The 22,229-nt window shown below is 33.9% G+C and overlaps 4 protein-coding genes across 4 annotated transcripts; 2 read left to right on the top strand and 2 right to left on the bottom strand.

The window, feature by feature from the left end:
• Positions 1–722: 722 nt before the first annotated feature.
• LOC149518092 (uncharacterized) lies at positions 723–1,332 on the bottom strand. Its single transcript, XM_089763412.1, has 2 exons — positions 1,213–1,332; positions 723–1,073 (listed from the first exon to the last, which is right to left on the bottom strand). The coding sequence occupies exons 1-2, from the start codon at positions 1,330–1,332 to the stop codon at positions 723–725; spliced, it is 471 nt and encodes a 156-aa protein (XP_089619538.1).
• Positions 1,333–1,855: 523 nt separating this feature from the next.
• On the bottom strand, positions 1,856–2,464 carry LOC111277441 (uncharacterized). The gene is made up of 2 exons (XM_022863887.1): positions 2,381–2,464; positions 1,856–2,257 (listed from the first exon to the last, which is right to left on the bottom strand). Exons 1-2 carry the CDS (start codon positions 2,462–2,464, stop codon positions 1,856–1,858), a joined length of 486 nt encoding a protein of 161 aa, XP_022719622.1.
• Positions 2,465–20,394: 17,930 nt separating this feature from the next.
• Positions 20,395–20,972, top strand: LOC149518091 (uncharacterized). Its single transcript, XM_089763411.1, has 2 exons — positions 20,395–20,664; positions 20,778–20,972. Exons 1-2 carry the CDS (start codon positions 20,395–20,397, stop codon positions 20,970–20,972), a joined length of 465 nt encoding a protein of 154 aa, XP_089619537.1.
• Positions 20,973–20,975: 3 nt separating this feature from the next.
• On the top strand, positions 20,976–21,722 carry LOC149518090 (uncharacterized). The gene is made up of 2 exons (XM_089763410.1): positions 20,976–21,134; positions 21,213–21,722. Exons 1-2 carry the CDS (start codon positions 20,976–20,978, stop codon positions 21,720–21,722), a joined length of 669 nt encoding a protein of 222 aa, XP_089619536.1.
• The last annotated feature ends 507 nt before the right edge of the window (positions 21,723–22,229 follow it).

Raw genomic sequence — 22,229 nt, 5'->3', positions numbered from 1 at the left:
GTGAAACACGATCATTAATGGGGTACATCGGTGTTTAGAAAGATAAGCCTTTTGAGACATAAAAAACAGTTTACTCAAGAGTATTTCAAGAATCAAATAGCAATTCTCTAAATAATGAACATTTGGATGACCTCAGCCTACTTAGACCAGGTCTTTTACAAAAACTCGTTACATTTACGATCTTGTCCCCTGTGATTTCATATGACCAATCCTTGCCCCACATCTGTGACTAATGAGAACTTGCCCCCTAAAAGTTATGTCTTTTAATTCTGGTGACAATTCGTCCATTTGGTGTCACTCTTTCGTTATTTGAAAGACTTTATCTGAGCCCCACCTTCATTCAAACTGCCTTTTCAGGTTTTCAGCTCAAATGACCCTCATTTTATTCAAATCATCATTTTCGGGTTTTTCAATCTGAATCACTTTTTTTTTGCTTTTTGTTTTTTTTTGTATTTTTTTATATTTTTTGTATTTTTTAAGCATTTCTTGATAGTGTCCAAATTTATAGGATTTGGTAATTTATCTCCGTCCATTTTTGCAAGGATCAGAGCTCCACCAAAAAAAGCCTTTTTTACCACATATGGACCTTCCCAATTGGGCGTCCAATTTCTTCTATTGTCATGCTAACATGGCAAAATCCTTTTCAAAACCAATTTGCCCTCGTAAAAGCATCGGGGTCGTATCCTTTTGTCATGTGCTCGCATGATTCTTCTTTGATACATTTATCCATAACTGAGTGCTGAGAGCCTTTTCTCTTCAATAAGATTCAGTTGCTCGAAACGATCCTGAGCCCATTCTACCTCATCCAATTTTATCTCCATCAACATCCTCAGAGAAAAAATTTTCACCTCAATTGGCAATACAACTTCCATCTCATACACTAATGGGGTGGCCCCTATAGAGGTTTGGATTGATGTTCTATAGGCAAGCAAAGCAAAAGGTAACTTTTCATGCCAATCCTTATATGTGTTAGTCATTTTTTCTAGTATTCTCTTGATGTTTTTATTTGCAGCTTCCACTATACCATTCATTTTTGAGCGATATGGTGCTAAATGATGATGCTTGATCTTGAACTGTGCACATAATTTTTTCATTATTTTATTGTTCAAATTGCTAGCATTATCTGAGATGATCTTTTTCGAAAGCCCATACCGACATATTATCTCTCTTTTTATAAATCTACATACCACCGATCACGTAATACTAGCATACAAAGCTGCTTCTACCCATTTTGTAAAGTAATCGATTATCATAAAGATAAATCGATGCCCATTTGAAGCTTTTGGGGTTATGGGTCCGATCACATCCATTCCTCACATAGAGAAAGGCCATGGTGGTGCCAAGACATATAGTGAGACTGAAGGGGAATGAATTATATCTATATAAATTTGACATTTATGACACTTTCTAGCATAACTGATGCAATCATTTTTCATTATAGACCAGTAGTAACCAGCTCTCATAATCTATTTGGCTATATGCCTGTTAGCATGTGTTCCATAAATTTTTTTGTGTACTTCTTCAAGTATCCTTCTTGTTTCCACAACATTGATGCACCTTAGCAAAATTTGATCTCGACTCTTTTTATACAAGATTTCTCTATCAAGCATAAAACTTGCTACTAATCTTTGAATATCCTTTTATCACTTTTTGAAGCCTGCTCTAGGTAGTTTTGACACTTGATATATTGTACAATGTCATACTACCATGGTTGTCAATCTACATTTTCTTCCACGTTTGAACAGTGGGCTGGTGAAATTTTTATTTTTACTCTAATGGATTGAATTCCTATACTATTATTTAACCTGAACATTGCTGCCAAAGTAGTTAAAGCATCAGCAATATGGTTTTTTTCTCAAGGAACATGTTGAAATTGGATCTCTTTAAAATGTTTCATCAAGCTAGTTATGTGCTTTTGATATAACATTAGTTTCAAGTCCCTGGCCTCCCATTTACCTTTTAGTTGATAAATTACCAAGGTTAAATCCCCATATACTTTTAGTGTTTTAATTTTCTTTTCAATGGCCATCTGTAACCCTATGATGCATGCTTCATATTCAGTAACATTATTTCTGTAGTTGAAATCTAACCTTATGGTACAGGGGTAGTAATTCTCTTCTGGAGATATTAGCACTGCTCCAATGCCATGCCTCATTATATTGGATGCCTCATCAAAAAATATTTTCCATACTTCTCTTACAGGCTCTTTATTTTCATCCTGCAAGATTGCCATCAAATCTTCATCTGGAAACTCAAACTTCATAGGTTCATAATCTTTTATAGTTCAATCGGTAAGAAAATCAACAATTGCACTCTCTTTTATGGATTTTTATGTCACATACAGAATATCATATTCTGAGAGCATGACTTGCCATCTTACTAGCCTGCCTGATAAAGATGGTTTTTCAAAAATGTACTTAAGGGGATCCAATTTCGATATTAGCCATGTTGTATGGTAGAGCATGTATTGCCTGAGTCTATGAGTAGTCCAAACTGTGGCACAACATATTTTTTCTATTTGGGGGTACTTGGCCTCGTACTCTGTAAATTTTTTACTCAAATAGTATATAACATGCTCTTTCTTGCCAGTTTCATCTGTTTGCCCCAATACACATTCTATCGATTTTTTTTGAACTGTTAGATATAAAATCAATGATCTTCCTGTAACTGGTGGACCAACACCGGTGGGCTTATCAAATACTCTTTAATCTTTTCAAATGCATTTTGGCATTCTTCATCCCATTCACCAGGATTATATTTATGAAGCAACCTGAAGATTGGATCACATTTTGAGGTAAGTTGGGATATGAAGCGAGAAATATAATTCAATTACCCCAAAAAGCCTCTCACCTCTTTTTGTATGCGTGGTGCTGACAATTCTTGAATGGCTTGAATTTTATCAGGGTCTATTTCTATACCTCTTTCATTGACTATAAGCCCTAACAATTTTCTAGATTTAACACCAAAGGTGCATTTGGCTAGATTCAGCTTAAGCTGGTATCTCCGTAATCTTTCAAGAAGCTTTCTGAGGTTAACAACATGATCTTCCCCTTTCTGAGACTTAGCTATCATATTATTAACATATACCTCTATCTCCTTACGCATCATATCATGAAAGAGAGTGACCTTCGCCCTTTGATATGTGACACCAGCATTCTTCAGCCCAAAAAGCATAATTTTATAGTAAAACATGCCCCATATTGTCACAAATGTGTTTTGTCCATATCTTCATGAGCCATTTTGATCTGATTATAGCCAGAGAACCCGTCCATGAATGAAAAAATGGAGTGCTTAGTAGTGTTATCCACAAGGGTATCAATATGTGGCAATGAAAAATTATCCTTTGGGCTAGCCCTATTTAAATCTCGATAGTCCACACACATTCTAACTTTTTCATCTTTCTTGGGAACTGTGACTATATTGACTACCCATTCAGGGCACTTGGCTACATCTAAGAAACCAGTGTCAAATTACTTTTTTACTTCTTCTTTTATCTTCAGTAACATTTCTGGTTTCATGCGTCTCAACTTCTGCTGTACTGGTCGGCATTCTGGTTTTAAAGGTAACCTATGTTCAACCACCTCTGTGCTAAGTCCTAGCATATCCTGGTAAGACCATGCAAATACATCTATGTACTCTTACAGCAGATTCACCAACTTTTGCTTTTCAATCAGTGGTAGTGAAGTACTGATCCTAACTTCTTTCTTATTGTCACCATCTCCTAAATTTAATGGATCAGTTGATTCCTGGTGGGGTTCTATAATTTTATTCTCTTATTTCATCCATTTCAATAGGTCATGAGGTAAATCATAGTCTTCTGAATCAACATCATTATCAAGCTCGCTAACATGAGTAGAATTTTTAAAATCAAACCCGGTGTTATTGCCTTGGTCATCCATAATGTTCATTATTAGAAAACCTAAAAATGGGTGTAATCATAAAGAAATATATACTAATCTTGGCAAAGGCAAAGAGGATGGAAATGAAAGAAAAGAAAAATGAAAAATAGAAAACACGGTATAAGTGAAATGCATTGCATTCATTATTTTATTAAGACAATGAAAATAAGCCCTTACATTTCCTTCGCATGCTCTTGGGCAGAAGTAATTGGAATTTTTGAGTTAAAAGGTTTAAGGATAACAAAATGGTACACCATTCTTAGGTCTCTTAACCTAAAAAGATCTCATTTTGCATGACTCTTTCCTCTGTTTCAATTTAAAATCAAGAAAAGACTTCCTCCAATCCCACTACCAGTTCCTTTTGTTTGACCTCTGTTGATCCAGGATAGACATACCCACATGAACACAATGTTTTTATACAAATAAGGGAATACCATTTTTCCATCAATCAAATTTTGCCCTTTGAGGCGTGCCAGTCTCTTTTCTTTTTTCTCCAATATTACATTTTTTTTATCAGCAGCCGTGTGTGGCCAGTGATGCCGTGCGTGGCACCCACTGGCACTAACCCCTTGTTTTCTTGCTTTTGTTGTTTTTTTTTTGTATTTTTTGTTTAATTAATGGATTATTATTAATATTATTGTATTTTGATATAAGTAATAAAATTAAATTTAAAATTTAAAATTAAACGGTGAGCTTAAACCTAAAAAAAAAATCAGGCTTCAACCTAAAAACTCGTCAGAATTAAGAAATTTAAATTGAAATCCCGACAAATTTAGTATCTACAAATAGTTTATAAAATGCCTCTAAAATATATTTAATATAATATTTTTTCATATCTAATCTATATGACAAATTATGTATGATATAATAAATTTGAATTTACATTATAAAATATCCATCATCTTTTTACAATAAATACAATTCTAAAAATATCTAAATAACATATCATTCTAAAATTATCAATTATTATACTTACACATTGACTCAATTATTGTACTAACGTAATTGATGTAATAATAATAATACCTCATTATATGATGTTGACGTGATAGCTAATCTTCGTAAATCTCAATAATTTGATATTGTATGACGAGAATGGTATTTTAAAAATTTTAACTTTTAGGAGATGTTTAATTTAGGGAGTCGAACATTTTTTAAAGAAAAGTGATTTTTTAATCACTTGATAAATTTTGGATAAGATTAAATTTATGTGTTTATTTTGGTTATGTTTGATTAAAAAAATAAAATTATTGAATAATATTTTTTATTATATTATTTTTAATTATATTATTATTTGATGTCAAATGAATAATATGTAAATTGTTTATTTGTTTAATATGTAATTTATTTATTTATTAGTATATATTACTAGTTTTTTTGTTTTATGAATTAATGCCATTCCGCTAAAATTTTATGTGAAATTTGGACAAAAAAATCCGTAGAAATCACAACTTAAATGAAAACTTATTTATTAGCTAGTCTTATTATTGTCCTTTTAAGAAATTGTTGAGAAATTAATGTATTTATAGGATTTAATTATAATGAACAAAATAATAGGTGGGAATAATTAGAGTTTTTTAATAGATGTCTAGTCACTATTGTAGACACTGATTTTGTCCGGTATATTTTTTTATATATATAACAATAATAATTTTAATAATAATAACAAAATTGGTTTAATTAAAAATAAAAATCAATTAATTATTTTAAAAAAAGAACAGAACAGAAAAAAGAACAACAACATCTAAGCAGATTTTCGGAGCAAGTTTGATTTTAATGATTTTTGAAAATTAATAAAAAAGTTATTATATATTTTTTTTTATAAAAAATTATTAATAATGACTTCCCAACATCTAGGCGAAATTAATTCTTTAGAAAAATATTTTTTTATTCCCTCCAACATCTAGACGGGGAAAATAATAATTATTGTATTATTATTGTTATTATTATTTTTAAGCATTTTTAATATATATATATATTTTAATCATTATCATACTTATTTTCATTTTTATTATTATTAAAATAATTAAAAAACTTATCTAACAAATTTAAAACTTATCATGCATAAATATAAAAAAAAAATACTTAAAATAACAAAAATAATAATATATAAAAAAATTAGAAAATAATAAAAAAATTTTTTTACCTGAACCGGACCGTCAACGGCGGTTCGGTTGGACTGAAAAAGGTTCGGTTTGACGCGTGGTTCAGTTGAAAGATTTGGTCCAACCGTTCGGGTGCGGTTCGACTCAATCTGGGCATGGTTTGGTTGGTTCAGCAGTTCGGTACCAGTTCGATTCTAGTTTAGTCAGACCGGTCAGAGGCTGATGGAGAAGCGAGTCGCGGGTCAGGTGCGCGGACCCTGGGTCGGGTCGCGGGTTGATGCGCGGATCCTGAGTGTTTAAAATGACATCATTTTGGGCATTTATTAAAAATAACATCGTTTTGGCTATTGATGTTCTATATAAAAGTTAAATTTTTTTTTTCATTCATTTTTCCTTTCCAGAAGAAAAAAAATCCTTTTTTTTTTCTTTGGCCAAACATAGATGGCCAGCCGACGGTGTCTCCGTCATTCGCTAGTCACCAGCCGCCGTTACCGGTGGTCAAAAAATTTCTAAAAAACACCAAAACGTTCCCCTCGGTTCCCTGAACATAGATCCGACCTTCTTTTCAAAAGAACAAGCCCCGATCGGCATAAATCGAGGTTTGAACTTTTTTGAGTTTTTTGTTTCCCCTTTTTTTCTTTGTAAAACGAAGACTAATATGATTTTTTATTCTTATAAGGAGCTTCGGCGCTGAGGTTCCTCCCTATGGGAAGGACTGTGTTTTTTTTGTTTATTTTTTAAGTAGTATTTTTTTTACAACGTCCCTCCTTCTCTATGTATTTTTTGGTTTGGCTAGGAGCTCTATATATAGAGCTCCGACCGACCATGCGTGTATTTGAGGGAAGGGCACAGGGCTCGACATAGGGTGTAAGCATGAGCCCTATGCCCTATTATTTGTTTCTGTCTTATTTGACAGTGAGGGTAGTGGTTGTCAGCCAGATGGGTGATCAGAGGGGGGGAAGGTAGGGTATATGATCAGAAGGGTGGGGTGTAGGGCCTGGTGGTAGTGGTACCAGGAAAGGCACCACTGCCATCTTCGATTTTTCTTTTTTCTGTTATGTTCTATTTTTTTAATAATTAATTGATTTTTAATTTTAATTAAACCAATTTTATTATTATTAAAATCATTATTGTTATATATATATAAATATATACCGGACAAAACCGGTGTCTACAGCTGCCCCTCTTTGCACATTACTGAGAATCAGGAATATGGCAAAGACAAAGACAATGATTTTGTCCGGAAGCAAATCATGGATTTCTCAAAAGTTTTTCTTTTGTTTTTTTTTTATGAATTTTTAACCACAGTTCGAGTGATAAAGAAAATTACCAAGATGACATCACGAGTTGAAAAATAAGGAATCAATTAAGGCAACATCACAAGTCGGATAATAAAGAAAATGATCGAGGCAACACCGCGGGTAAAGGAATAACAAGATCAGGATTGAACTTAGATTGAATCACATGTCAAAATATACAGAGACCAGGATTAAACCATGAGTCAGAAAAAAACAATAATCGAGATTAAACTATGATTTTGGATTAATGAAATCGAGATTGAACCGCGAGTTAGAATAACGTCAACTTTGATTGAATCACAAATCAGAAAATAAAGAGATCGGGATTAAACCACGAGTCAAAAAATAATAACAATCGAGATTAACAGAGATTAAACAACGAGTCAAAAAATAACAACAATTAAGATTAAACTATGATTTTAGATTGAAAAAATCGAGATTGAACCGCGAGTTAGAATAACGTCAACTTGGATTGAATCATAAGTTAGAAAATAAAGAGATCGAGATTAAACCACGAGTCAAAAAATAACAACAATCGAGATTAACCTACGATTTTAGATTAAAGAAATCAGGATTGAACCGTGAGTCATAATAACATCAACTTGGATTGAATCATAAGTCAGAAAATAAAGAGACCAGGATTAAACCACGAGTTAGAAAATAACAACAATCGAGATTAACCTACGATTTTGGATTAAAGAAATCGGGATTGAACCACGAGTCAGAATATAAAGAGATTAAGATTAGACCGTAAATTAGAAAATAAGAAGGCTGGGATTAAACTGTAATTCAAAAACTATAAAAATGATCGGGATTAAACCACGAGTCAAAGATTAAAGATAATTGAGACGGAATCGTAAGTCAGAGAAATAAAAGCGACTAGGAATAAATCGTAAGTCGAGAAGCTATAAGAATGATCGAGATTAAACCACGAGTCAAAGATTAAAGATAACTGAGATTGAACCGCAAGTCAAAGAAATAAAAGCGACTAGGATTAAACCGTAAGTCGAGAAGCTATAAGAATGATCGGGATTAAACCAAGAGTCAAAGACTAACGACGATCGGGACTGAACTGCAAGTCAAAGAAATAAAAGTGACTAGGATTAAACCGTAAGTCGAGAAGCTATAAGAATGATCAAGATTAAACCACGAGTCAAAGATTAAAGATAACTGAGACTAAACCGTAAGTTAAAGAAATAAAAGCGATTAGGATTAAACCGTAAGTCGAGAAGCTATAAGAATGATCGGGGTTAAACCACGAGTCAAAGATTAACGACAATCGAGACTGAACTACAAGTCAGGGAAATAAAAGTAACCACAACTGAGCTATGATTTGAGAAATAGGTGATTGGATACTCCATAAACCGAGAGTTTGGTTTTAAGAATTATCTTGGAGGTAACATATTACCTTCAAGGCCATCATATTTATTTTTAAAAAGAGGACTTCTTCTTGATGTTTCATAAAGAAACCTTTTATGCAACTTACCAAGAGGTATGCGGTGCATGTAATAATTGTGATGATTGAAAGGATAAAGATGCAACCAATGAATTATATCTTGCATTTTCATACAAGTTAATTCAACTTTTGGTTCAATTCTTTCAATCTTTAAAAGTTGCTTCCAATAGTCTTGCCCTTCTAAGTCTTTCGATTCTCCTCCAAAAATCTTCGTCTTCTAGTGGACCCATTTGGCTTTGAATTGTTTTAAAAATTTTCTTTGAATTCTTTCTTTATCTCCTCTCTTTCTTTATCTTCAGTGATCAATCAATCTCATTTCATTCTTTTTGACCCCATATTATTATTTCTATCATCCTTATATTGCATTCTCTTTTTTAGCGATGCATTGGTCCATTATGAACTTTATCAATCATTATCTTAATTTTAAATGACAAATGCAATGATTTTTTATTCAAAATTGGGTGTGAAACACGGTCATTAATATGGTATTTTAGGTTTAAAAAGATAAAGATAAGCCTTTCGAAACACAAAGAATAATTAACTTAAAAGTATTTTAAGAACCAAATTATCAATTCTCTAGATAATGAACATTTGAATGACCTTAGCCTACTCAGACCAGGTCTTCTCCAAAAACTCGTTACATTTATGATCTTATCACGTGTGATTCATATGACCAATCCTTACCCTATGTGGACATCAAATTTGTCCAAAAAAAATACAAAATATGAAATACAAAAAAAATATTAAATATTAAATACAAAAAATAATACAAAATATAAAATACCAAAAATAATACAAAATACCAAAAAAAAAGAATAAAAAAATCAAGGATGGCAATGGTGCCTTCCCCGGCACCACTGCCACCATGCCCTACACCCATCCCTCACCATGCCCTAACTCCCACCCCTTTAATCACCTAACCCTATCACTGCCAAATGTGGCCAAAAAAAATAAAAGAGGCATGGGGCTTGTGCTTACGCCCTATGCTGAACCTTATTCCCTTCTCTCAAACACACGTATGATCGGAGCTTTATAAATAGAGCTCCTAGCCAAACCAAAAGATAGAGAGAAGGAGGGAGAGATTTTACCAAAAACAAAAAAAAAAAAAATCAAACAGTCCTCCCTGTAGGGAGGAATCTAACGCTGAGCTTCCTGCACGAAGAAGAAAAAAAAGGGGTCAGTTCCCAAAAAAAAGTCAAAAAACCAATAAAAAATAGTCTCACCGAAACTTTGAAAGCAAATCTAGGGAAGTGGGGACTCTTTTTGGTGAAAAGGACCTTGGATCTGAACTCAGGAGGTCGACAGGAACATTTTGGTGTTTTTTGGAAATTTTTTGACCACCGACGACGGCGGTCAGTGACCGACGAACGAATGCGACGATGGCGGAGGAACGGCCGATCGGTCATCTGTGTTTGGTCGAAGAAAGAAAAAAAAAGAGAGAAAAGAAAAGCTTTTTTCTTGAGAAATGAATGAAAAAAATGATCGAAAAAAAATTTGAACCTTTTATGTAAACGATGAAAACCAAAATGACATTGTTTCAATAAACGCCCAAAACGACGTCGTTTTAAGTACCCAGGATCCGCATGTCAACCGTGACCTGACCAGGGGTCTGTGCACTCGACCCGTGATCCGTTTCTTTCATCAACCTTTAATTGGTCTGATTGAACCAGAACCGAACCGTCCAGACCGAACTGAGCCGATACCGAACCGCTGAACCACCCAGATCGTGCCCAGACTGCGTCGAATCACCAGATCAAACTGCCAACCTTAACTGCCGTTGACTAGATCATTGACCGGTTCGGCTTAGGTAAAAAAAAAATTTTTTTGAATTTTTTTATATATTATTATTTTTGTTATTTTAAGTTTTTTTTCTTTTTTTTATATATTTATGCATGATAAGTTTTAAATTTGTTAGGCTAAGTTTTTTTTTAATTGTTTTAATAATAATAAAATGAAAACAAAGTAAAATAATAATTAAAAAAATATTAATAATTTTTAAATAATAATAATAATAGAATTTTTTCCCTACCTAGATGTTGGAGGGAATTAAATCATATTTCAAAAATAATAATTCCGCCTAGATGTTGAGGAATTATTATTATGAAAAATACTAAATAAGCTAATAATATTTTTGATAATAAGTTTTCATAAAAAAAGAACCCTTTTTTTAAAAAAAAAAGAAAGAACATTTTTATAAAAAAATTATGTTTCTTAAATTAATTTTAAAAAAAAGATTATAAAAATTGAACTTGCTCTGAAAGTCCGCCTAGATGTTAGAGATTTTTAGAGATGTTCGCATTTTCTAAAACCCCTAAAATCCGAAATTCTTTAAATCCAAACCCCAAAATCCAAAATCCCTTAAATCCAAACCCCTAAAAACCAAACCTTCAAAACCTCTACTCAAACCCTTACTCAAAACATCCTAAAAATCCTAAGGACACTTGTGAAAATTCTATTTGAAGCAATTTGTTCCCGAATGCCCCGCCTAGATGATGGGATATTTAGGAAATTGTACTTCGTTAAGTCTTTTCACATGATTTCTTAATTCGCATTAATAATAAGATTAATAAATAAAAAGTATATTAGTAAATGAGGATCTTAAATATAAACAGTCGCACCTAAACTCTACCTAGATGTTGAAAAGTCAGGGTGGTCTCATTATACTTAAGAATCCAACTTTTAAATTGCATTTCATTTTACATGACATTCATTAGCATACATATGTTAGCATGTTATCATCAATAATTGTCGGCATTATTCTCTCTTTAATTTACTGTTTGATGATAAAATATTTTACAATAAAAAAAGAATAATGCATTTTAAAAAAAGTTGTGATACTACAAAATAAAATAAAAATAACATTTTGAAAGAAATAATTTTTGGTACTTTGCCTAGATGTTGGAGTGTCACTAACAATTATTTTCTATAACGATTATTCTTTCATTTTAAGGATTATCGTGTTAAATCTTGAGCGAAAAGAGTTATTTTAAATTCTACTTAGATGTTGGAGAATTTTAAAATAATTCTTTAACTTTAAGATTTTCTCAATATTCCTAAATAAAGAGCTTTAACAAAATTGTATTCTTTCAAATGAAAGAAATTAATGTTAAATTTCAAATTGAAACCATTTTTATCCAACACCGAAAATAGCGCATAATTAAATGGTACCAATTTATGGGCGTTGTGGGGGTGATAACCTCCGCATTTGCTAGCGAAACACTTCCACTCAGATTGAACCCATTCCATTACTAGCCTGTAATGGGTGAGGATCAGAGAGCTTTACTTTATAACGGACGATGATGTGAGGAATAGTCTACGAACCTTTAGACACGTAAATCTTAACCTGGCATATAGTGAGCCGTAAGGTCCAACTTCAGAATAGAGCCATGCTGTCCCTTTACTAGAAAATTACCTAAATTAAGACAATATGTATATTTTGTTATGATGCATGTTATACTTGTTCATTCATTTACTCATTTTTATTTATTTGTTTTATTTACATTATTGATTTGTTTAATTCTTTTGTTATCTTTAATTTTGTTGCATGCATCATATAGGTACCATATTTTTAGAGGGTATGGTTTTGGACCAATCTTTAATAAGAAAAACTTTCAGAAAACCTAAAGGATGTCATGCATGTGTAAGAGCTACATAAAGGTCAAGAGCCATTCAGAAAGTACTCAGGGGAAAGAAAGAGATTGCTTAGTAGATGGTCACATATCGGTGCTACCACAATTAATGCATATGGATCTCAGTCAGAATAACATATCAAAATTGGAAACTATTTGGAAACAGTGAAGAACAGAGAGAAAAGAATCTTTTTCTAAGAAATACAGGGATGTGGCACTGTTTATGTCAGTGAAGGTTGATGAACAACTGATAAGAGCTGCAATACAATTCTGGGATCCATCTTATCGATGCTTTGTATTCAACCAAGAAGACTTAGCCCCCACGATTGAAGAATATTTTTCTTTACACCGGATAGAGTCTACCAATCAAGATAAGATCTATTGGAAAGAACATAAGACTACCGGATATAGAAAGAAGTTAGTCAAGATCATACAAGTAGAGGTTGAAGAGATAGACAAGCACAAGAAGGAAAAGAATGGGGTTGAGACCATTCCATTAGCTTTTCTGCTTGAGTACATAAAGAAGTATATTAAAACTGATCAGGGATTGGATGTGTTTGCTTTGGCTGTATATAGATTGATGATATTTCTTATGGTGTTAGGGCATATAGAAGCATCAGTGATTGACGTTTTTGAGTAATTAGATAAAGAAATAAATCCTTCACCAACTATTTTGGCAGAGATTATTAGATCACTTAATTTTTGTTGAAGAAAGAGTGAATGACGATTTATAGGGTGTGCTTAATTGCTTTTTGTTTGGCTCAGAAGCCATTTTTGGGAAAAAAAAAGACATCATTTTCTCTATTCTCCGTTCATTTCAGTCCTATCAAGGAGTTTGTGGCTAAAGAATGGAGAAAATATTGGACAAAAGCTTAGTGGTTGGCATTCTTTCTAAAGCTCACTAGTGAGGATGTAACATGGAAGGCACCATGGATGATTCTTATGGCCATCTTGTATAGTTATGGAAATGAGTCATGGGTATCCTTGTTAGGAATATGGGGGGAAGTGAGTTATGCACCCCTTATGGTTTAAAGACAATATGAGTCACGACAGTTTATCCCTATGACTCATGGACTCAGTTCACTCAAGTTCGATTATGGGACAATCGGTTACCTGAAAAGGGTTCGTGAAATCATCAAAGCATGGAAGCAAGTCAACCAAATGAGTCTAACTAGATTTACAGATAATGTTGTAGAAGGTTACCTTGCCTGAAAGATAAAAAGGGTTAACAAAATTAGGCTTCTACCAGTCGATGTTTTAGAAAAGTTACCAGTTCCTATTTCAGTACCAATATTATCGACTTTTGAAATCGTCCAATGAGAGTTTGAGATTGAAAAAAAAAGGTTAAAAAAAGAGAAGATGGCTATGATGGATCAGGTTAACCAATTGAGATATGATTTAATGATGAGAAATGATGCAGTACAAAAATTGACCAAAGAACATAAAGTATTGAAAGAAGATCTGTAAAATCTGCATCAAGAAAACAGGAAATTGAGGTTGGATAGTAAACCTTTGAAGGGATCCAAGAAGGATGTGGAAGAACTATGAGATATGGTGTAATATTAAAAGAACAGAGCTCGAGAGAACAAAGAAATGGTCTCCACACTCACCAAAGAACAACATGAATGGAAAGAAAGACTTTCAGGATCTTCTGAAAAAGGTAGTAAGGCACCAAAGAGAAAGTGAGAAGCTAAAAGCTGAACTAAAGAGGGAACAAAACAGGAACTCCAATTTGCAAAGTGAGAAAAAAACCTTAGAGCATGAATTGATGAGCTTGGAGCTTCAATTGACAAGTAATTAGAGTCACATAGATAAGATTTTGACGAATGGCAAGAGAAAGAGGATTATTGGGCTCACATTTGTAACATGGAAGTGGATGCTCGAGAGATGTGAAGAGCAGAAAGTTTAGGGAGGCAACAATAAATCAAACATCTGACTGCTCAAATCTACAAGGCTGTTCGAAAAGCAAGCAACATGGTTGAAAAGGTGAAAGCACTGGAACGAAAGATTGTACCAACTCAAAGCCATGGTAAAAAATTATTGAATTTCTTGTATGAAGCTAGGGAGCAATATGCTCAAATCAAATGTTTTTATGGTTTTAACATAAGAATGATTAGATAATGTATAAAGGCCCCTATGGTTAATGAAAGTTTTTTTTTTTTTTTATTGATCTAAAATAATACCCACAATCTGCATATCATTCATTCCATACATGCATTTTAATAAAGGCAAATAAGTAATGATATTATATCATGCGTTCTAATTCACGATTAATAAACTAAGGTTCAAGGATAGCAAAGTCGAAGAATCTAAGTCAGACAATCTCATATAGATATAATACTCATTTTTAAGCTTGAGTTATGGAAGAAGAGAAATAACCAAATTTGAGATAGTCGAAAGGGCACAAGAAGAAATAAGAGAAAGAGTGATGGAAATGATGGAGATATAGCAAAGTATCGAAGCCCAGATGGCTGAATTAAGACAATTACTAACTAGTTCAGTGAAAGGTAAAGAAGTTGCTGGGGCATCAAGGATAGGAGAATAAGTTAATACGAAAGAACCACTCTATCCTTCTGGATTCACTCCACCTCAAGCCCAAGCTCAAGCCCCTTGTGGCATGCATATATGCCCACCAAGTGTGCAGCCATATTCGTATGTTAATCATGCTGCTGGCTAACAATCAGTCCATTTAAATACTAATGATGGGCCTATCCTAGTTGATCCCACTATAGTACCAAATCTTGATAAACCAATTGAACATGAGAAGTCTCGTGAAATGTCGGAGCCTATTATAAACTCAGAAATACAAAACAAGTATGACCAACTTGAAGAGAGGCTCAAAACGATTAAAGGTAATGACATTTATGGGGTTGTTGACGCCAATGAGCTGAGCCTAGTGCCTGACTTGTTTATCCCACCAAAATTCAAGACCCCAGATTTTGAGAAATATGATGGAACAAAATGTCCTTCCACTTATATTACCATATTTTGTAGAAAGATGATAGGTCATACCCATAATGACAAACTCTTGATACACTGTTTTCAAGATAGTTTGACTGATTTAGCAGTAAAATGGTACGTATAGTTAGATCAGAGTAAAATTCACTCGTGGAAAGATTTGGCCAAAGTTTTTCTTGCTCAGTATAAGCATGTCCTAGATACAGCCCCTGATAGGTTGTCACTATAAAATATGGAGAAGAAATCAACGAAAACCATCAAGAAAATATGCGCATCAGTGGAGAGATACGACAGCCCAAGTCTAATCACCATTTACTGAAAAAGAGATAACTGTACTATTTGTCAACACATTGAAAGCTCCGTATTATGACAGATTGGTGGAGAAAGCCACGAAAAACTTTTCTGACATGGTAATCTCAGGAGAGATGATAGAAAACACTATCAAAAGTGGCAAAATTGAAGGGTCCGAAAAGAAGATAGCAACTTTAAAGAAGAAAAAATAGGAGACACATGCTGTCACTCACAGAAATCCCTCATACCATCCTTTTGTCCTATATAATCGATATCCCCCTTACTACCCTACCACAAACCCAATCTCTCAATAACCATACCATTACTGAGCACCCCAACAATTGCTACCTAGATCAAGTTAGCCCTCAACCATCCAATTACACCTCTGTACCTCTAACTTTACCATTTACCCAACCAACCTACCCAAACAATAATCAAAGAACCTCACAAAATAATAACAATCGGGAAAGACCTATTTTGATCAAATTTTTATGTCTTATACTAATTTGTACTCTTAGTTGATGAAAGGTCATCTTATCGCTTCTTCCTACGTAAAACCATTAAAGCCACCTTACCCGAGTTAGTATGACCCTAACGCTAAGTGCGATTATCATTACGGTGTTACAGAACACTCTACTGAAAATTATACAACATTTAAACATAAAGTGCAGGGTCTGATAAACAATGGCCTTTTAACTTTTGACACCAAATTCAAGCCAAGTTTTAGTGAAAACCCTTTGTCAGATAACACCGGAGGAAAAATTAATATGGTGGATGAGGAAAAAGATGTGTGAATGAAATAAAGACTCCTTTTGAATGGGTGTATGACTGTTTATGCAAGGCGAGTATGATTCAACTATTTTTTTTGGATAACAATAGAAGTCATGAGACCTTGACTATTCTTGCAAGTACCATAGAGGATCGATTGGATATTTGATCCAAAGTTGTGAGGACTTTAAACGAATATTACAGAGCTTGATGGATGAGGCCATCATTAAGTTTTATGATTAAGTATGGAAATAGTGTGAATACAATAGGTGATGATCATTCTGGTAAATCTTTTATCCCTAAACCCCTTACTGTCTACTATGATGAGAAACCAAAGCCTCTAACTGAAAAAACCATCTCCTCTTCCAGGACACCAATGATCATTTATGTCCCTAGTCCATTCCCTTATCAAACCAACAAAATAGTCCCATAGAGATACGATTATGATGTGATGATGCGAGGGCCTAATATGACCTCGAATAATCCAAGTATGGAGAATACTGCCAACATAGCAGGAGTAGGAGGAATGACCCAGAGTGGTCAAATTTACACTCTTGAAATGTCAGAAAGGGCCAAGAAAGGGAAAAGCAAGATAAGAGAAGAAGACACAAGGGAAAGCCAAGATTTTCAATTGGTGATAAGCTCGAAAGCGCAAGTTAACAAATCGATGTTAGAAAAAGAAGCTTGTGAGTTTCTAAAGATCATTAAACATAGTAAGTACAGTGTGATTGACCAACTAAATAAACTATCAGCTCGTATTTCTTTACTATCGCTATTATTGAATTTTGAACCGTATAGGAATGCTTTGCTGAAAGTGCTCAACCAAGCTTATGTCAAGCATAACATTTCTGTTGATAAGGTAGATCACATGGTTGAGAATATTATAGCTTTAAATTTTATCACCTTTAATGATGATGAATTACCTCCGGAAGGACGTGGTAGTGTTAAGTCTTTACATGTTACTGTTAAGTGTAAGTCCCACACTATGACCAAAGTGCTGATTGACAATGGATCATCTATTAATGTTATGCCTCTAACAACATTGTCAAAGCTTCCAGTGGATCCCTCTCACATGCAGAATAGCCATATGATTGTAAGAGCGTTTGATAGGGCATGAAGAGAGGTAATTGGTAATATAAAAATCCTATTATAGATCGATCTTTATACCTTCAGTGTCATATTTCAAGTAATGGACATAACTCTTGCATATAATTGTCTACTTGGAAGACCTTGAATTCACACGACAGGAGTTGTACCTTCATCTTTATATTAGAAGGTAAAATTCATCATGGAAGGAAAATAAGTCTGTGTGGATGGTGAGGAGAATTTATTGGTAACAAAGACCTTAGCAACTCCCTACATTGAGGCAATAGAAAAAGCGATTGAATGTTCTTTCAAAGCTTTTAAAGTAGCAAATGCTACTTACATAAGAGAAAGGTCAAGGATATTGATCCCTCAGTTGTTAAAAGTTACGAATTTGATGATCAAGTAGACTGTTGGCAAATGTTGGTGAGCTAGGTAAGGCTTAGGGAAAGCTTTACAAGGAATCGCAAGAGCACCATGCTCGATTAAAAATAAAAAAAGATGGGGGTTAGTCTATAAGCCTACGACTGTTGATAAAAAGAATGTAATGCTGGAGAAGAAAGAAAAGAGAATGGCACCCTCAAAGGGTAAAATTCGATTGATGGGAAAATGGTGTTCCCTTATTTGTATGAAACCTTCCATTCAGTCGGTCATATCTATCCTGGGTTGACAGAAGTTGAACAAGGGGGACTGGTAATAGGATTAGAGGAAGCTTTCTCACAATTTCAAATAGAAGCAGATGAAGGAGACGCACAAGATAAAGAGATCTTTTTTCTTTTTTAAGAGACTTGAAGAATGGTGTACCATTTTGTTATCCTTGAACCTTTTAACTTGAAAATTCCAATTGCTCTTGCTCAAGAGCATGCAGAGGAAATGTATGGGCTTATTTTCATTGTCTTAATAAAATAATGAATGCAATGCATTTCACTTATACCATGTTCTCTATTTTTCATTTTTCTTTTCTTTCATTACCATTCTCTTTGCCCTTACTAAGATCAATATATATTTCTTTGTGATTACAACCATTTTCAGGTTTTCTAATAATGAACATTATGGATGGCCAAAGCAATAACACCGAGTTTGATTTTGAAAATTTGACTCACATTAGCGAGCTTGATAACGTTGTTGATTCAGAAGACTATGATTTACCTTATGATCTGTTGAAATCGATAGAAAAAGAGAAGAAAATTATAGAACCCTACTAGGAATCAACTGACCTATTAAATTTGAGAGATGGTGACAATAAAAAAAAAGTTAGGATCGGTATTTCACTATCACCGATTGAGAAGCAAAAGTTAGTGAATCTACTATGAGAGTACATGGATGTATTTGCATGGTCTTACTAGGATATGCCAGGATTTAGCACAGAGATGGTTGAGCATAGGTTGCCTTTAAGACCATAATACCGACCAGTATAGTAGAAGTTAAGACGCATGAAGCTAGAAAAACTAAAGATAAAATAACAAGTAAAAAAGTAATTTGACGCTGGTTTTTTAAAAATAGCCTAGTACCCTGAATGGGTAGCCAATATAGTCCCAGTTCCTAAGAAAGATGGAAAAGTTAAAATGTGTGTAGATTATCGAGATTTAAATAGGGCTAGCCCAAAGGATAATTTTCCATTGCCACATATTGATACCCTTGTGGATAACACTGCTAAGCACTTCACTTTTTCATTCATGGATGAGTTCTCTAGCTACAATCAGATCAAAATGGCTCGTGAAGATATGGAGAAAACTATATTTGTGACAATGTAGGGCACGTTTTGCTATAAAATTATGCCTTTTGGGCTAAAAAATATTAGTGCTACATATCAAAGGGCGATAGTCACTCTCTTTCATGATATGATGCATAAAGAGATAGAGGTATATGTTGATAATATGATAGCTAAGTCTCAAGAAAGGAAAGATCATGTTGTTAATCTCAGAAAGGTTTTCAAAAGATTACGGAGATACCAGCTCAAGCTGAATCCAACCAAATGCACCTTTGGTGTTAAATCTGGAAAACTATTAGGGTTTATAGTCAGTGAAAGAGGTATAGAAGTAGACCTTAATAAAATTGGAGCCATTCAAGAATTGTCACACCACACACGTAAAAAGAGGTGAGAGGCTTTTTGGGATGATTAAATTATATTTCTCGCTTAATATCCCAACTTACCTCGAAATGTGATCCAATCTTCAAGTTACTTCATAAAAATAATCCTAGTGAATGAGATGAAGAATGCCAAAATGCATTTGAAAAAATTAAAGTGTATTTGATAAACCCACCGGTGTTGGTTTCACCAGTTGCAGGAAGACCGTTGATTTTATATCTAATAGTTCAAGAAAAATTGATGGGATGTGTATTGGGGCAATGAGATGTAACTGGTAAGAAAGAGCATGCCATATACTATTTGAGTAAAAAGTTTATAGAGTATGAGGCCAAGTACCCCCAAATAGAAAAAAATATGTTATGCCATAGTTTGGACTACTCGTGACTCAAGCAATACATGCTCTATCATACGACATGGCTAATATCGAAATTGGATCCCCTCAAGTACATTTTTGAAAAACCATCTTTATCAAGCAAGCTAGTGAGATGGCAGGTCATGCTCTCAGAATATGATATTGTGTATGTGACATAAAAATCCATAAAAGGGAGTGCAATTGCTAATTTTCTTACCGATTGAACTACAAGAGATTATGAACCTATAAAGTTTGAGTTTTCAGATGAAGATTTGATGGCAATCTTGCAAGATGAAGATAAAGAGCCTGTAAGAAAAATATAGAAAATATTTTTTGACAAGGTATCCAATATAATGGGGCATGGCATTGTAGTAGTGCTAATATCTTCGGAAAAGAATTACTACCCCTGTACCATAAGGTTAGATTTCAATTGCACAAATAATGTTGCTAAATTGAAGCATGCGTCATGGGGTTACAAATGGCCATTAAAAAGGAAATTGAAACATTAGAAGTATATGAGGATTCAGCCTTGGTAATTTATCAACTAAAAGGTGAATGGGAGACCAGGGACTTGAAACTAGTGTTATATCAAAAGCACATAACTGGCTTGATGAAACATTTTAAAGAGATCCAATTTCAACATATTCTCCGAGAAGAAAACCAGATTGTTGATGCCTTGGCTACTTTGGCAGCAATGTTCAGGTTAAATAATAGTACGGGAATTCAGTCCATTAGAGTACAAATAAAATTTCACCAACCCACTATTCAAATGTGGAAGAAGAGGTAGATCGACAACCATGGTACTATGACATTGTACAATATATCAAGTGTCAAAATTACCCAGAGCAGGCTTCAAAAAGTGATAAAAGGATCATTCGAAGATTAGCAACAAGTTTTATGCTTGATGGAAAAATCCTGTATAAAAAGAGTCGAGATCAAATTTTGCTAAGGTGCGTCGATGCTGTGGAAGCAAGAATGATACTTGAAGAAGTACATGAAGGAATTTGTGGAACACATGCTAATGGGCATAGGATGGCCAAATAGATCATGAGAGCTGGTTACTACTGGTCTACAATAGAAAATGATTGCATCAGTTATACTAGGAAGTGCCACAAATGTCAAATTTATGCGGATAAAATTCATTCTCCTCTAGTCCCGCTATACATCTTGGCACCACCATGGCCTTTCTCCATGTGGGGAATAGATGTGATCAAACCCATAACCCCAAAAACTTCAAATAGGCATCGATTTATCTTTATGGTAATCGATTATTTTACAAAATAGGTGGAAGCAGCTTTGTATGCTAGTATTACGCGATTAGTAGTGTATAGATTCATAAAAAGAGAGATAATATGTTGGTATGGTCTCCCAAAAAGGATTATCTCATATAATGCTAGCAATTTAAACAATAAAATAATGAAAGAATTACGTGCACAATTCAAGATTAAGCATCATCATTCAGCACTATATCGCCCAAAAATGAATAGTGCAGTGGAAGCTGCGATTAAGAACATCAAGAGAATATTGGAAAAAATGACTGACACATATAAAGATTGGCATGAAAAGTTACCTTTTGCTTTGCTTGCCTATAAAACATCAATCCGAACCTCCATAGAGGCTACACCATTTTCACTAGTTTATGGGATGGAAGTTGTACTACCTATTAAAGTGGAAATTCCTTCTCTAACGGTGTTAATGGAGATGAAATTGGATGAGGTAGAATGGGTTCAGGATCATTTTAAGCAACTGAATCTTATTAAAGAGAAAAGGCTCTCAACACTCAGTTATGGATAAATGTATCAAAGGAGAATCATGCGAGCACATGATAAAAGGATACGACCTCGATGCTTTTGTGAAGACGAATTGGTTTTGAAAAGGATTTTGCCATATCAGCATGACAATAGAGGAAAATGGATGCCCAATTGGAAAGGTCCATATGTAGTAAAAAAGGCTTTTTCTGGTGGAGCTCTGATCCTTACAGAAATGGATGAAGATGAATTATAAAATCCTGTAAATTCAGACATTATCAAGAAATATTTTGCTTAAAAAAACAAAAAATATATAAAAATAAAAAACAAACAAAAAAAAATAAAATAGAAAAGGAAGTGATTCAGATTGAAAACCCGAAAAGGGTGGTTTGAGTCAAAAGGAATCATCTAAGCTAAAAACTTGTAAAGGCAGCTTGAATGAAGGTAGAGCTCGGAGAAAGTTTTTTAGAGAATGAAGGAGTGGCACCGAATGGGCAAATTGTCACCAGAATTAAAAGAGATGACTTTTAGGGGGCAAGTTCTCATTAGTCAC

Source organism: Durio zibethinus, chromosome 7 (assembly GCF_047325235.1).
Source record: "Durio zibethinus cultivar Kanyao isolate XHJ-2024 chromosome 7, ASM4732523v1, whole genome shotgun sequence".
In the NCBI taxonomy this organism is placed as follows: Eukaryota; Viridiplantae; Streptophyta; class Magnoliopsida; order Malvales; family Malvaceae; genus Durio; species Durio zibethinus.
Note: the sequence above shows the minus strand (reverse complement) of the source record. Positions and strands in the feature narration are given on the sequence as shown.